The sequence below is a fragment of the Triticum aestivum genome, chromosome 3B, assembly GCF_018294505.1.
Source record: "Triticum aestivum cultivar Chinese Spring chromosome 3B, IWGSC CS RefSeq v2.1, whole genome shotgun sequence".
NCBI classification, from domain to species: domain Eukaryota; kingdom Viridiplantae; phylum Streptophyta; class Magnoliopsida; order Poales; family Poaceae; genus Triticum; species Triticum aestivum.
The window spans coordinates 653978164-653994511 of record NC_057801.1 but is presented as its reverse complement, the minus strand read 5'-3'; the positions used below and the strand labels follow the sequence as shown (position 1 = coordinate 653994511).

The window sequence follows — 16348 nt, the reverse complement described above, 5'->3', positions numbered from 1 at the left end:
GACCATGTTATTAACTCGTGCATCATCTCCACTTCTTCAGAAGAAAGCAAAGGCGAAGATACCCCCCCACACACACACTCACACACATCTAAATTGGACCACACACACATAGCATCTGACCATATTAAAGCACGAGTGCACATCAAAATATTGCTAATTTTGTTTTCTTCCGTTTGCCTGAAGTTTCTAACAAATCCCTCATCCCCTATAAATAGTAACATCAATGCAAGTTCACTTGCTTGACCAGATAAACACTGACATTTGGGTCCTTATGGTTTTCAGGTACTACTAGTAAGAAAAGGTAACTACTATCAACACAATAATTGTCGTTGTAGTTGCATCAAACACACAAGATGGCTAGTATGCAGTTCCTCTTCATCCTCCTACCGGCATAACAATGGAAGCTAAATGGCGTTTCACCATCCTCTAGAAGAGTTGTCGCAGTGCTGCGACAGGGCGCCACCCTTCTTGGCATTGACATTCTCCTTGGACTGTTCCATCATCTTCAACACCGGGTGTAAAAAAATCACTACCACTGGGTGTTACCATAAACACACACCCATTTACTATTTAAGACTTGGCAATTGGGTTGTTGCAAGCAATTGGCAGGTGATGGTAAGTGTAGGAAGGTTTTTTTTCTTAGAAAAAGAGGATCATTCCTGGCCTCTGATTCTCACAGCCATAAGAGTATGACGGTTGATGATCGCCGTCATGGTTAGCCAACCAGGGAGCACAACTAAAGGCCAACCAGACTCTCAAGCAATGAGCCGCGATGGAGAGGAAAGGGGATTGACTACCCAAGCATTGCGATGGGTGACCACCATCAAATCTCATGGAATCCCATGTGACCGATGATTTGAATAGCTCAAATTCCACTGGGTTTAAAAACTATTTGAATAGCTTTCACCGACACGAAAAGTGCGGCCACGTGACTAAATTCAACTCGTGTGTCTCCACTTCTTGAGAAGAGAGAAAAGGTGAAGAGTCTCACACACACCTCCAAAATAGACACACACATAGCATCACATCATATTAAAGCGCGAGTACACGTCAACATATTGCTGACTTTCTTTTGTTCCATTTGTCTTATATTTCTGATAAACGCATCATCACCTATTTATAAATAGTAACAACAACACAAGTTCACTTGCTTGACTAGATAAAAGCTGGCATTTGGGTCCTTATGGGTTCTAGGTACCACTAGTAAATGACTATACCATGCTTCTCCCAAAAGAAAAGCTAACTACTATCAACTCACATGGGATTTTGTCTGACCACTGATTTGAATAGCTAAAAATTTATCGGATTTAATAACTATTGAATGGCTCAATTTTCACTTACACGATAAAGTGCACCTACGTGACTAAACTCAACTCATGTGTCATCTCCAGTTCTTCAGAAGATAGCAAACACAAAGACTCCAGCATACACCGGAAAATGGACCACACACATAGCATTGCATCATATTAAAGCGCGAGTACACATGACACAAAGTATGCCCCCGAGCTCATGTGCTCTCTAATGAATAGTAATATCAAAAAAAGAAACAAAAGAAAAAAATCCTGAATTTTTTGGTGCAAACTTTGAAAAATGATCTCAAAGCTTGCAAATTTTATCTCGAAATAACATTCTTAGAAGTCGTGGTGAAAAAGAAAAAATCAACACTCCGTAAATGCTATTTTCGAAAGCATTTTGGAGTGCTGTTTTTTTGCCATGACTTCCACGAATGATATTTCTGGATGAAATTTGCAAGCACCGATAACATTTGTCAAATTTTACACCCAAAAAAATCAAAAATTATTGAAGTTTAATTTTTCATTTTTTTGAAATTAATATTCGTTCTGAACTCAATTGAGCTCAGAAGTAGAAGGGAAGTTTCGGAGTACACATCAACATATTGCTAATTTTCTTTTGTTCCATTTGTCTAAAGTTTCTGACAAACCCATCATCACCTATAAACAGAAACAACAATACAAGTTTACTTGCTTGACCAGATAAACACTGATATATGGGTCCTTGTGGATTTTAGTTACCACTAGTAAATTAATATATCATCCCGCTTTGAGTAGAAAAGGTAAATACAATCAACCCCATAATTGTCGCTGCTGCAGTTGCATCAAACACACAAAACAACCAGATTTCATGTCCTCCTCCTCTTACCAGCACGGCTATGGAAGTTAAATGGCGGGTTACCGTTCATCAGATGCAGCTACCGTAGCGTCGTGATAGGGCGTCACCCTTCTTGGCGTTAACGTTCTTCTTTGACTGTTCCATCTTCTTTATCAGCTGTAAAAATAATCACGACCACCGGGTGTTACCATCAGCACACACACGCACACATTAACTGTTTTAAGACTTGGTCATTAGGTTCTTGCAAGCAATTGGCAAGAGGATCACCCCTCGCCTCCGATACACACAGCCGTAAGAACATAAAGGTTGATGATAGCCGTCATGGTTGGCCAACCAGGGAGCGCAATTGAAAGCTAACCGGACCCTCAAGCAGCGAGCCGTGGAGGAGGGGAAAGGGAATCGACTACCCAAGCATGGCGATGGGTGACCACCTGTCAAGGCTCACGGGATCTCATGTTTGAATAGCTCAAATTTCATTGGATTTTAGAGTTATTTGAATGGGTCAAAATTCACCGACGCAATAAAGTGCGTCCACGTGACTAAACTCTAACCCCACCCCCCACCCCCACACACACCAGAAATGGACCACATGCGTTGCATCACATCATGTTAAAGAGCAAGTACACATCAACATATTGCTAATTTTCTTTTGTTCCATCTGTCCGAAGTTCTGACAAACCCATATAAACAGTAACAACAACAGAAGTTCACTTGCTTGACCAGATAACATTGACATCCGGGTCCTTATAGTTTTAGGTACTACTAGTAAATTAGTATACGACCCCGCTCCGGAATGAAAATTTTACTGCTATAAACACCACAATTCCTCCTCATGCTCCTGCGAGCACGGCTATGGAAGCTGGATGGCGGGTCACCTTTCACCAGATGCAGCTGCCACAGTGCCGCGAGAGGGTGCCACCCTTCTTGGCGTTCACATTCTCCTTGGACTGTTCTATCATATTCTCCACCAACTGTAAAAAAAGATCACCGCCACAAGGCGTTTCCATCAGCATGCACACATTGACTATTTTAAGACTTAGAAATTATAGTGGATTGTTACAAGCAATTGGCAGGTGGTGGCAAGTGTAGGAGGATTGCCAGGTGATGGTAGTAAAATGTACATACCATTTGTTTCTTGGTCAGCAGAATTGTCTTCTGCAACAAAACAATGAAACAGTTTAGTAACGGTAAGAACTGAAAAGCATATGAAAACTGATTTTTCTCATGGTTTTCACTGGTCAGCAGCCCCGTACCTCCTCAGCTTTCAGACGAGCGTTCTCCTCCTTGAGGTGGTTCAGTTCAGCTTCAAGCTCCACGGTATAAGCCTGTAGGATTTAGAAAGACATGTAGTGTAAGTGTCACCAACATTGTTACCACTGTTACAGAAATGGCATTGCATAAAAACCAACAATTTTGGCAGCAAGGTAAGTACCTGCTTCCTAGCACGCGATCGTGCGGCTGACTCACGGTTCTTAATCATGCGGCGGTGGCGGCGCTCGATGCTTCTCTCGCAAGACTGATCCTCTGGGGCACCGCGTTTCCGGGTGCCGCCACTCTCCATCCTCGCTCCATCGCCCATGCAGTTCATCATGTCAGCCTGCGTCATGGCGCTCCTCCCGTCCGACGACCCGGGGCTCACGATACCCACCCCGCCTTGGGGAGGTGGTGGTGGCGGCACCACAACCATCCCTGCGTACCCGTTGGGGATGAACCCCATGCCGTCTCCCATCACCGGGAACATGCCATTGGCTGGTGCCATTGGGTACATCATTGGGCCAGGCTGTTGCCCCTGCTGCGCGGGGTTTATCTGTCCATGGACTATGCCGACCGGCACAGGCGCCTGGCCGCCGGCACCCGATCCCCGGACCACGCCGGCCTTGACAAGGAACTGCTCCAGCATCATCTCGCCTAGGGTCCCCTGTCGGTCGTTGGCCGCAACCGATGGCTGGACAGGAGGCTGCTGTGAGGGTCGCGCGGCCTGAGGCTGGGCATGCACCGGGCGCGGCTCCCTGTTGATCTCAGCCCACACCTCCTCCACCGTCTTTCGGCACAGCGGGGGAGGCAAGGAGAACGACTCCTGTCGGGCTAGGTTGCTTCCTCCTGCATATACGCCACCTTCGCCTCCACCAGCACCTACCACAGGAGCCACCTCCATGCCCACCAAGCCACCACCAGTGGCTGCTTGGAACTCCTCGGCATTCCATATGTTGCTCATGAACTCATCCATGTTCATGGACCCGAAGTTGCGCCCTGCCTCGCACACCGAGTATTGCAGTTCGTCCAGTTTCAGCGCGAAGATGGAAGACTGTCGCGCCGCCGCAACCGTCTGCTCCTCAGCTTCGAGAATGTGCGGGTGCGAGGTGACTTCTTCCTTGGAGAACTTCACGTCCTTGCTCATCTCCGACGCCATCCGATCTCTCCTCACCACTGTGGTCTCACTCTACGTACTCTCTTGCTTGTGGGTTGTGGTGTGTGTGGTTCTGTGGTTCAGCCTTGTGTGCCGCACCCTCTATTTATAGCCTGCAGCATGCAAGAGATAAGGATCAATTAAAGCATCAGATAGCTATTAAATTCACGTGATTAATGAAAAAGGTGAGCTATAGATAGATAGATACAGTAGTAGACAGTTCGTCTCGTACTGGATGGATAGGATGCTGCCAAAGCGCCAAATGAGGCCGCGAGTTAAGCCTGGTATACGAGACGAACTCGTGGGGCGTGGTGGTTTTTTTCAATAGCTAGCCGACGACTGCCGCCGCCGAGACACCTCACTGCCCGACGACTGAGCATTACGAACGTTAGCATGAGAGACAAGGATACTAGTAAACCGTGTGTGGCCGTTTGCTACTGCCTACTGCTGTCAAGATCGTCGTTTCTAATTCGGGGGTTGGATTAGTACAAGGAGTCTTACGGTACGGTGCTCTTCAATTCAAGGAGGTGACAAAAGGTAGTGTCCTCAAAAATGGAAAAATAGATAGGTGACAAAATGTAAAGTCAGTCTACACGCAAAAAAAATAGTCAGTTATGCATCTTTTTTTTCTGAGAAAAGTCAGGCATGCATGTGAAAATGCATGTCTACCTTTTATTTTTGGGCCTGGACCATCTAGATGGAATCTAGGCCCAGAATTTGTCGTGCATTAGTTGGCCTGTTAGAAGCCCACAGATACACCAATATATATACTAATCTTTTTTTGGAACGTAGGCTCCAGAAGAGCCCGGCTTTGAATTAACAAAGCCATCAACATACTGACTCTTCCGTGTTCTACAAAAATGTCATACTTTTTTTTTGAACACTACAAAAATGTCATACTGACAGATACTAACCAGACTTTACTCAAATGGAAGACAGATATTAATCAGACAAGAGTCGACCTGATGACATGGAAAAGCAAAATCAGATAGAGCCCCTCCTCCCCAGGATGGTGTGGAAAAGAAAAATCAGACAAGGGTGGTATGGTATGGAAAAGAAGAATTAGACAGAGTCGACAGATGATAACACATGACTTCTCGCTGTCTGAAGAAAAAGACATGGGCTCGCTTTCAGCGGCAACCTGACAGTTCTCGAGGACATACGGAGAAGAATGGCCCAGCTCACATCACACCAACAATGGCCACCCCAAGAAAAACTACTACGACTAGTACAGCGCGTGCAGGCAAGCACAAACTGGCTTGTGGTTCCACGATTTCGAAGGATTCAGCATTTCAGCTGACGAGAAGGTAGCCGCTGAATCCTCACCTCAAAATCCCTGAATTTTGTTCCATGTACTGACGATCCTAGTCTGATCCCGACCCTGAACCTGTTTGGTACACCAGGAAGCATTCTATCCCGCCCAGGATCAGAGTCTACTCTCACTTACATCCTTACCCACGTGTCAATCCATCGTCTATCACTAGTGCCTTTCTCTCTCCCTTCTAAAATCAACGCAGCCGTGTCTATGCCGCGTTGCCGGCGCCGTGCGCCTTGTGCACCGTCATGTCCACCGTTGCAAACAACGTCGTGCGCTGCTCCCGTCCATGCCAGGACCCGAGCCACACGTTGGCAGTACTCCTCATGCCCGAGGAGTCCGTGCTCTCGTCGTGAGTGCATGAGAGCAAGAGTTCAGAGTTTACGCATCTCCAATTCAGAGCCGCTAATTTTCTCCCACATCTGTCCGCCGACAGAGAGATCCCCTGTCCATGGACATTGATGTCGGTGACCGCCATCCAGCGTTGGCCGCATACAATTCAACAATTTTTGAAACTAAACGGATGAAATTCATGTAAACCAGGCGGATTTCATTCAAGTTCAGATGTAATTTATATAAACAGATGGTTTTTGACCACTTTTACTAAAATCTTTTAAAAAAACTATATCCTATATCGGACAACCACCTCGTAAGCGTGGCCGCCCTATCCTGCCGCATCGCTTCGCCGTCCGTGCCGCCGCCGTTGTCCCTCCAACGGCGCAAGGATGCCGGAGGGCCGCGACAGCCTTGTCCGGTGGTTGCCTGCCGCTCGCGGAGGAATCGCTCCGCCTCCTGTTGCATGGTGAGGAGGGCCGTCTTGGCCACTGCCAAGGACGCCGGTAGAGCCCTGGCAGCGGCCTTGCCTTGTCGGCGTTGGCAGAGCAGTCGCACTCCTCGCCGATCGTGGCAAGCTCGCCGTCAAGGTGGCGGCGGCGCCTGGTGATCGTCTCCCCGGTTGTGACAGAGCGGTCGAGCGCCCACGCGGCGGCGAGGTCCGGGTCGTTGCAGACCCATTTCGACGCCACGTCGATCTTGGCGAACGCAGAACGGTGACCGGCATTGCGCCGTTTGCACCTCGCCTGCTGCCTCGCCGCGCGCTCCTCCTCGGATACCATGTCCTAAGAGCCGGAGGCACCACCGGAACTGCCTCCTCCAAGGTAGTCGGGGATGCGGCCACGTGCCTTCGTGATCGCGGGCAGCAGCTCCTCCTTTATCAGGATGCAGTGGCGTCGTGGTGGCGACGAGGGTCCGTCGATTTGCGCATGGAGGTTGTGCAGTGGGGGCGATGCTGGCTCGTCCTTCACGTGGAGGAGGTGCTGGGGGGACGTCGGCTCCTTCTTCACGCGGACGACGATGTGGAGGCTGCGGCTTCGGCGGGGACGCCGGCTCGTCCTTCACCTATCGGAGTGAGGAATGTGGTTCTGTGCATCGCCGGTGAACGGCCTAAATAGTCACGGCCAGGCCAGGCGGAGGGGCGGCCAACCCGCTTCAATGCGGCACAAGACCGGAGTTGGTATCTCGGGACGGGGCGTCCCCATTGAAGCTGCAACACCCGAGAGGTCACGACCGTCCGCGCCGCCTTCCCGTCCGGTCAAATCGTGGGCATCAATGGCGGCCGCTGCATGCTCTGGGCCGACATGAATGCGGCGCGGCAAGCGCCGCGGGCATTCAATGAAAAGTGGGGGAGAGGTGCGTGGTTTTTTTTGTGGGTTAGGGTGGTCAGGAGCGGATGTGGCAGCGGTCCAGGCGCCCGCAAAGCCCCGCTCCCCCTTGTTTGTCTCTGGTTTGTGGGAAAAATACATCCAGACCGCCCGATGGACCTATACAGGCCTGCATTGGATGGCACAACACATCTGGACAGCATGGTTCGGATGTATGCGGACGGTTTGAGGGTCGGTGTTGGAGATGCCCTTGGTAGGAGAGGGTCGAGGCGGACGATTGAACCCCTAGCCGTCACTCGTCTTCTCCGTCTCTCGCCGCTATTATGATCATCGTCCATGCAGTGTGCGCAGTAGCGGGAATGTTGCTGAGTGTAGGGGCCTGATAGGGAGGAGTTGATGGGTTATTGTGGGTCAGGGACGGAGATGAGTAACCGAGGTGCGGTCTTCGATGAACGATTCTTGACAGCGGCGTTGTTGATCCAGCGCTGCGATCTTAGAAAGTGGGCTAACCTGGCTGGATCATGAGAGAAGAGGGCGTCGGGGCATGGTCCTGGGTGACAATGAGCTCGACATCAAGCCCAAATCTGGCATGAAGCGGCATGGGCGATTGGTCTCCAATTTTCTTTAGCAAGTCGCATGATTTGTGGCGGTGAGGCGTCGGCCCCGTTCCAATGCAGGAATGATGTCCTACGGCATGCTGGCTAGCTGGAAGTTCATGGAACCCCAATGTGCTTATTTAGGATCGTGTGTGCCAATATCTAGTTCTCGTGGTGTGCCTTTTTATTTTCCAAAATTTTCTTGGTGGCGTTGTCCTATGAAGCCGATAATGTGGTTATACATCTTGGTTCTCCGGCATTAGCTCTGGTAGATGATGTTGGCCAGTCTTGACCTAGTCGGAGAGCAGGTGAGGTTCATGTTCCCCAACTCTGCCTGGTCGAACATGGGACGTTCTATGGGTCCTCTTTGGTGTTATCTTTTGCGGTGTGGCAATTTTCTACGTGGATTGTGGTTGCATACGTCTTCTAGCCTACATCGATGATTTCGCGGTCACTACTTTTACAAGGTCATGAGTTTTAATGAGTTGGCTACACTGAGATGGAGGCCCAGAGCCAGCAACAAGATCTTTTTCATGGCACGCCGTTGATGGATGCATGAGGAACAACACTTCGACGTCCTTAAGAATTTGATTTTTTTTCTCCAAGGATGCTTTTGTAGGGACATGTGCTACTTAATACATGGATTTTGTGCTTTTTTGCAAAAAATATAAATAGGCACATTTTTATGATGACAGATATTCATGGAATGAATGTAATACTGACTTTTGCAAACAGTTAAAATGTTTTTTTATCCTACGTCAAGGCCTCGTTTGGTAAAAATGGAAAAAGATAGGAATTTGGAGAACTAAATGCCTATATAAATAGTTCCTATGGTATCATTCAGAGTAAGAAATGCTTCACCGGATTTTTTATGAATTGGACAATCCCTAGGGACTTTGCTGGAAATCAGACATGTGGTCTTACCTTATGTTTTTTCTTCCTTGTGTCTTGAATTCATGTATATTTCATTATATAGTATCAATGGTAATCTTTTAGCATTACTATGTTTTAGGTTAGAACTCAAATTGAACAACCTTTCTTGTTCAATAGATTAAATGGCAACAAAATTCCTGTGATTTTTCCTATCCTGTATTTTTTTAGTTGCTCTGTTTCAAGCGGGTATGTTATTGGATGCATATATGGCACGGACGTAGGTTAGTTGTCCCCATGGCGCATCAACGCATGGCAGAAATGATTCACACTAGAACAAGCCGCGAGCTATGCCATGAACGGGCAATAGAGAGAAGTCTTGTGACCAGACTCTTCAACCCGCAAGCGTGAGCGCGGGGCCACTAGATCTAAATCCGGATCCAGGTTCATCCTGACTCCACGACAAGTTTCTTCCTCCTTCAAAAGAACACCCCCCCCCCCAAACTCTCCCTCCCAATCTGACGTGTTGCGGGTTCACGTATTGGTAGATCGCCATAGCTTCTTCTAATACCCTATCGGTGAAACAACATCGTTTCCCCCCATAATTGCCCCCCCCCCTTGCTCCACATGATTCCCTCTCCTTTGTACAACCCACAACCTCCCCCTGTCACCATAGGGAGATCCTTGTAGAGAAAATAGAAGAGGGTACATGCAATTGTCGAGGATAATTTCGCCTGGTGCCTCTCATCGGTATGGGACTCACATGTTATTTGAGTGATCCCCCTTGCCCCCCCCCCCCCGAGGGGGGGGGGGGCTAATAGCTCCACTCATGCTTATATCGGGTTAATCTTGATATAGAGTACAACGAAGATTTATAGAGAGGGTTTTGGAAAGTTGGGAGGCAACTCGAGGGGTCGATCTAGACAGGGTGCCATGGATTGATGTGGCTTCTATGGGCAGATTGCAATGTGTGTAGATCTTGGTCCTTCTGTGTGGTGTCGGACGACCTTGTATATGTGAAATATGGTGGTGCCCTCCCCCACCCCCAGCAGTGATGCTGGTCCCCAAGAATTGGACTCCTCCCTAGTTTTGAAAGGCCTTGACTTCCTTTATGGGAAATCAGGGGAGGCACCTTCCATTAAGTCGGTCTCCCATGTATGGGTCTCTTGAACCCACACGTCCCTATGCATATATGCCCCATGCGGTACATGTGACAGAGGGATACAACTATCCATCAACACCAATCCCCCCTCCCACTTCCTCCAAAGTAAAAAAGAAACATGGATGTTGTATGAAAATTGTTATGGCTTGTGCTTTGGATTTGTCATCTAAGGTTATGGTAATTTTCCACCCTCCCTATAATTACCCTCCATACAAAAACATAGTTCAAATGAAAAAGGTATGGAAAAGGCTGCTATGTATCATGATCTAGTGTTTCCATCCACATGTGATAAGTTTTCACCCCCTCTAATTTCCCTCGAGAACCCATGAAACAAATGATTGTCATGTGTTAATACCTAGTGTTGACATATAATTATCTAAAAGTTGACATGTGTTTTGTGGCCTAATGTTAGCATATAATTATGTGTCAGATTGCCATCAACATAAGCCAATTAAGTTCCCCTCCATTCTTAACAACAATCAGTAATGCACGTGCTAGGATAATTTGCCATGTTTTGCTAAACAAAACTACCATATGGTGTGTGTGAGAGAGAGAGAGAGAGTTCCCATATGTCGTGGTTATTTTTGCAGTTGCACGCACAATATCCAGAAAGACAAATACCAAGATGGGAAAGAAAACACCCAAGGTCATACTCCAAAATGGCACATAGTCGAATGGTGCACTTATAGGAAATGGATAAGAACATAAGACCAAATAATGTACCTTGGTAGAACTAGTAGGAGTTGTATTGATATCATTCCATATCTTAAATCCCTATATGCCCCAGAAGAAGATGTAATTTATTACCAAGAAGAAGATGTAGTTCACTGGCATTCATAGACCAATAGTGAAAAATGGCGAAGATGAGGAAAAAATCATTTGCATAGAGAAACAAGAGAAAGTTGCCATCTAAATTGCGAAAAAATACAGTTAGCATGGAATGCATCCCTAGACAACCCTATCATGAAGCAGCCCATGTGACTTGGGCAAAAAAATTCGATACTACTAGTACTTGGCCCTACTAAAGTTGCCATGACATGTGAGCATGAGCTACTATAATATAAGTATAAATTGACATGTCAATTGTGTAAAGATTTTCATGAATTACGTGCATATTGTTGAAAGAGCCATCAACCACCGTGTCTTCCTTTATCATCTGATAAATGAGCTTGTTTTTTCATGTGGGTACAACGAAAGGTTCATGAGATATATTTATTTCAAGTCATTGATGTCCAGTGTCTAAGTTGTCAACATGAAGTAGCTGCAAATGACAAATAAAATGCAAAAGTAGAGAGGGTACGCGTGAAAAATCAGCAAAATCATGGGGTGTGAAAGAAAAGTTTGGCTGTGGAGCTTAGCCCTGTAGTGTTAAGTAAACAAAACTTGCCACATGGTAAACAAAGATGTAAATCCATTTATGAACAACACAATTGTCAATGTGCATCCACACCTTAAGAGAGAGAAAAGCACCACCCCTTTGCAAAGGAGTGCCACGAGAAAATGTACAATATGCAGACATGGGGAGAATGTGAAAAAATAACCATATAAGGACACTACAAAAAATTTGAGAGATATTAATTGTGCGACAAAAAAATCAGAAAGAAGTTGCTATGCATGCATATGTAGAGAATGACATTGTGTTTCATACCAAAATATTACCAGAAAAAATCAAATGTATCTCACAAGTAACACGAAATCCATATGTGGATAACAAAACTTGTCATATATGATGCGTCGTCACAAAATCGGGAGAAAATAAAAAAATTGGGGTGTACGAGGTAGATTGCCATGGAATCTATGTAAAATAGGACACACATAAGTGAACTAGAAACTAATTTAGTGTCACATAGTTGCCAATGACATGTAAATAAAGCATGCAGATGAAGTAATTGTGTGCATAGACTAATTACCTTCGGTATTGGGCTATGTGGATGAGAATTTGTCGTCTTTTTATTCCATCAACTATCGCCCCCTGTGACAATGTTAGTAGGAAACATTAACGTGAGATCAAAAAACTTGTAAACCATATATATGTCCCTTCAACGAGAGGAAAATAAAAAAAACATGAAGGATTAGAAAATCATAGGAGGTCATCAAGGGGGTGGGTCCAGATAGAAACCATGGATAGATGGTACCAATATGCATTTCTGCCCGCCCAAGCACTTCCCCCAACCACCGCACAAACATGCATCATCTCGTGTCTCATGTTCCCCTAACTCTATTAATTCGCAAACACACCTTTACAAGACTAGAACCTGAAGACTAAGCCACTCCGCTTCCCGATCGACAAGAATTTCATCATGTGCGGTTAGATCTCGCATCCTCCCACCCCACCCCTCCCCGACCAAACCATATCCCCCAAAGTCCTTGTCGTGGCGAGCAAACAGATGGAATTGATGTATCATTTTTTTAGAATCACCGGGGGGGAGCACCCCACCTGAAAATTGATGAATCGTAATAACAAAAAGAAAAGTGTGCCTGACCACCAAGGGGGTCTAGATAGAAATCATGGCTAGATAATACCAAGATGCATGTCCGCCCGCCCAAGCACTTCCCCCAACCACCGCACAAACATGCATCATCTCCTGCCTCCTGTTCCCCAAACTCTACTAATTCGCAAACACACCTTTACAAGATTAGAACCTAAAGATTGAGCCACTCTGCTTCCCAATCAACAACAATTTCATCATGCGGGTCAGATCCCGCATCCTCCCACCCCACCCCTCCCTGACCAAACCCTAGCCCCCAAAATCCTTGTCGTGGTGAGCATCTAGATGAAATCGATGAATCATAGTAACAAAAATTAAAGTGCTCCTCCCCACCTGACAGAAAATGAACTTTTATTCTCCCTCAAAACAACTTCTATCCCAGATCCACTCAGCACGATTTTGCAAAAAATCTGTCATAAAAACAACACACATCAAAAACGTCAAAGATTGCGACTACGAGGAGAAGAGTGGGTGGATCCGCGATTCGTACTTTGTATGAGTGCGAGAGTGGATGGATTCCAACGAAGGCGATGCGGCGGCGAGCGATACTGGAGGAAAACTCAAGGGAGAGGAGATCTGGTGTGGGAAAGAGGAGCGAGTGTGTGTGTGGTGTAAATGTAGCCCCTGACAAGCGTGGTTTTAATGGGGAAAGGAGGTGCGGTTCCCTAAAATAGTGAAACTGCCGACCCTAGTCAAACCACACCCAGATCATCTCCTCCCTTCATTTTGTAACATATGGCTATCAATGCGTCTCATCGAAAAGGATACAATGCGGACGCTCTATGCTAGATCACGCTATATTGTCCATGTGTATGATCAATGCAACATCATTGCATCAAGCTAGGAGATTTGTCAGGTAAAGTTCATCCAATATAATTTCCAAAGTGTCACATCCCAGATTTTCCCAATTCTGATATGTTAAATTTTTCACAGGGAATTAAATTTTTTTCTAAGAAAACTTATGATTTTTAGCTTCTAGCTAAATATTGCTTAGGATTTTCTTGATGGTTGACTTGTTTGCTTTTTTTGATTCACCTAGAGGGTCAAGGACCCTATGGCCACATTGAAACCCTTGTTTGAAATTTGGGAGAAATAGAATGAACCCTACATGGTTTAGGGAATAAATTGGAACCCCAAAATAAGTTGAAAATTAAAATATTTATTTGGGCATAAGGCTATCTTTAATAATACCTAGATGATATTCAAGCCCTAATAAATTTCCCTAAATGATTGATTGGTTGGAATCTATTCAAAAATCAAATGGGGTCTTTTATAAAATGGGGCTTTGCATTTATTTTACTAGAAAGTGAGTCCCGTATGTCCAAATAATAGTCTTGACCTTCTGCCAAATTTTTCAAATTGGATTCCAAACATATTTGGGTTTAAACCAAATTGAAATTCAAGATGGAAAATAAAGTACAGAAAATGTATGCTCAGAAGAGCCAAATAAAATGTTGGCACACTCACAAATATTAATATTTGAATTTAGAGAAAGTTTTCTTTGGGATGAAAAATCAAATTCAAATTTAAATGAAAAGGCAAAGACAAAGCAAAAAACAAAAAAGGAACGTGAAAATAAAAAGAAAAAGGCCCAGCCGAGCCAGCTAGCTAGGCCAACCCAACTAAGCCAGTCGCAGCCAAGCCCCGCGCGCACCCTCTCTCTCTCCCCTGAGTTGCTGACTAGCGGGGCCACTGGTTAGGGTCACCCCTAACCTCCAACTGCCCCACGCGTACATGCCGGCTAAATCTCCACCTCGCGCCCATCATCCACGCCAGCTCCTGCCTCCATGTCCATTAAATAGCCCCCGACCCCTCTCCATTTCCCCTCTACCGCCCCTCATATCGCCACCAGGCTCCTCGCCGGTGAACCCTCAAGCTCGGCCACTGACCTAGAAACTCCAGCTTTGATTCTAGCGAGTATAGTCACCCCAAGGCACACCACGGCGCACCCCTGGACATCTTTGCAACGACTAAGCTTCCTCTACACCCGACTTCGATGAAGCCCAAGCCGCGCTGCCGTTGTGAGCTCAACTCTGGTGATCACTATGAGGGTCTTGCCCTGTGACCTTGTCCATCGTGTTCCCCTTGAACATGTGCGTCTTCTGATCCATTTGGTTTATCCATAGGCACTTGATTTCAAGCACCGCTTCATCACCTGAAGCCCTGTCAGTGCAACCGAAGTTCAGTTAGCTCGCCCTGCTCATCTTCGTCACCCTCGAGGCCAACCGACGCCACCTTCGACCTCCCAAGCCACGCTAAGCCCGTCTATGCCCTTCGCTGCCTTAAACCCCCTGGAACTCTGTCTCAGACAAGTCCTCAGCATAGTGCCACTGTGCGCGTGTCTTTCGGTGACTCTCCGGCGAGATTGCGGTGAGCCACCGAAACCCTAACCCCTAGATCTAATTTGGACCGTTAGATCTAGATCGCACGCACCACATTAGTCCACTTAAACTGAATCGGTATCGGCCAATAAGAAACATCCACGTCACCACCTGATCCAAAACATTATACACTAGAATTTTTGTTAAATTGAACTAAATGGCAGATATATAGAAAGCCTCGTGGAACTACAAACACTCACAACTTTTTATCTGTAAATCGAAATTGAGTAATTCTTTTTGCAAAATGATCCTCAAGGAATACACTTTCACCTAGTCCAACAATATTGAACTATTGAATAGTTTATATTCAAACTTGAATAGGGCATAACTTGCAATTTATAAATCCAGTTGATTATTTTTGCAGAATGAGCCTAGTGAAATATAGTTCTAACTTAGCTACCGCGGTTCAAATTTAAAATAATTTAATATTGAAATTGAATATATTTTAGCAGAAGTTATAATTCAAACAATATTTGAACCTAAAGAGTTTATTAGGATAATTAAGTTGCAACTAAGTTCAGAAATTTAAAATGAACTTTGCTGTTTTGGGAATTATTATTAACTTTAGGGAAAATTAATTTGAATTAAATTCAAATAGCATTGTTTATAACTTTGAAATCTTAGGTTTAAATTGAATAGACTTTTGCAATATGACTTAGTGAACCAAATTGAACCTATAAATATTTTGGAGTGACAATTGACTTTAAGGAATTAAACTTAGGGATTTCTATTTATGTACCCTCGGTTCCTTAGTTGTGCTCAATTTTACTCATGGTCTCTAACTTTCTCACTTTCCCCTCCACCACTCGCCCCATGTTCACAAAAAACCAAATGGAGCCTTACCATCGGGTCAAAGCAGTTGACCTTTACCTGCTCAGTTACTAACGTGTGGGGCCAGACATCTTTGGACAGGTGGGCCTCATATGACAGGTGGGCCATGGCCGTGGCCGCTTATGACGAGTAGGACCTGTGCTAGCCACCACATTTCTTTTGCAATAATTAGCCCAACCCCGAGTGAGCCACTACATCCCCAACCCAGCCCCACACAGCCGTTGGCACCGTCGTGCTCCCTAGCAGCCCCGCCGCCTACTCTGACCATCCTCCTGAGTTCCGATGGCGCAACAAAGTGGTTCTACCAGGCAGCCCTTCCTCCCATATGCAGGAATCATTCGAGATCGTTGTCCAATCGGTAAATTTCTAATCGAAACCCTAGAAATTAGGAATCATTTATAAGTCAATTGAATGGGCAATTGAGAAATTGAATTGTCATGAATTTAGTTGCTCCGGTTTGCAATCTGTATTGATGTCTATTTAGGATCTGTGCCAGTGGTACTAGT

The 16348-nt window shown here is 45.7% G+C and overlaps 1 protein-coding gene across 6 annotated transcripts; it reads right to left on the bottom strand.

Annotated features, from left to right (window-relative positions):
* Window positions 1-2739: 2739 nt before the first annotated feature.
* On the bottom strand, window positions 2740-13311 carry LOC123065957 (bZIP transcription factor ABI5 homolog). Of its 6 annotated transcripts, none has more exons than XM_044489132.1 (8): window positions 13121-13311; window positions 12964-13040; window positions 12052-12113; window positions 10865-10968; window positions 3563-4650; window positions 3384-3455; window positions 3256-3285; window positions 2740-3101 (listed from the first exon to the last, which is right to left on the bottom strand). In XM_044489132.1, exons 5-8 carry the CDS (start codon window positions 4538-4540, stop codon window positions 3009-3011), a joined length of 1173 nt encoding a protein of 390 aa, XP_044345067.1. In that variant the 5' UTR covers window positions 4541-4650; window positions 10865-10968; window positions 12052-12113; window positions 12964-13040; window positions 13121-13311; the 3' UTR covers window positions 2740-3008. The 6 variants fall into 6 exon arrangements, with proteins under 6 accessions (XP_044345067.1, XP_044345068.1, XP_044345071.1 ...); XM_044489133.1 differs by having other exon boundaries at window positions 10865-10915; XM_044489136.1 differs by lacking the exon at window positions 10865-10968.
* Window positions 13312-16348: the final 3037 nt, after the last annotated feature.

Excerpts from the sequence above, each read along its gene's own strand:
- LOC123065957 (XM_044489132.1), bottom strand. The coding sequence starts at position 4,540 with ATGGCGTCGGAGATGAGCAAGGACGTGAAGTTCTCCAAGGAAGAAGTC. Across the intron at positions 3,456-3,562 it reads GATCGCGTGCTAGGAAGCAG|GCTTATACCGTGGAGCTTGA; the intron begins GTACTTACCTTG and ends TAAATCCTACAG. Across the intron at positions 3,102-3,255 it reads TGCTGACCAAGAAACAAATG|TTGGTGGAGAATATGATAGA; the intron begins GTATGTACATTT and ends CTTTTTTTACAG.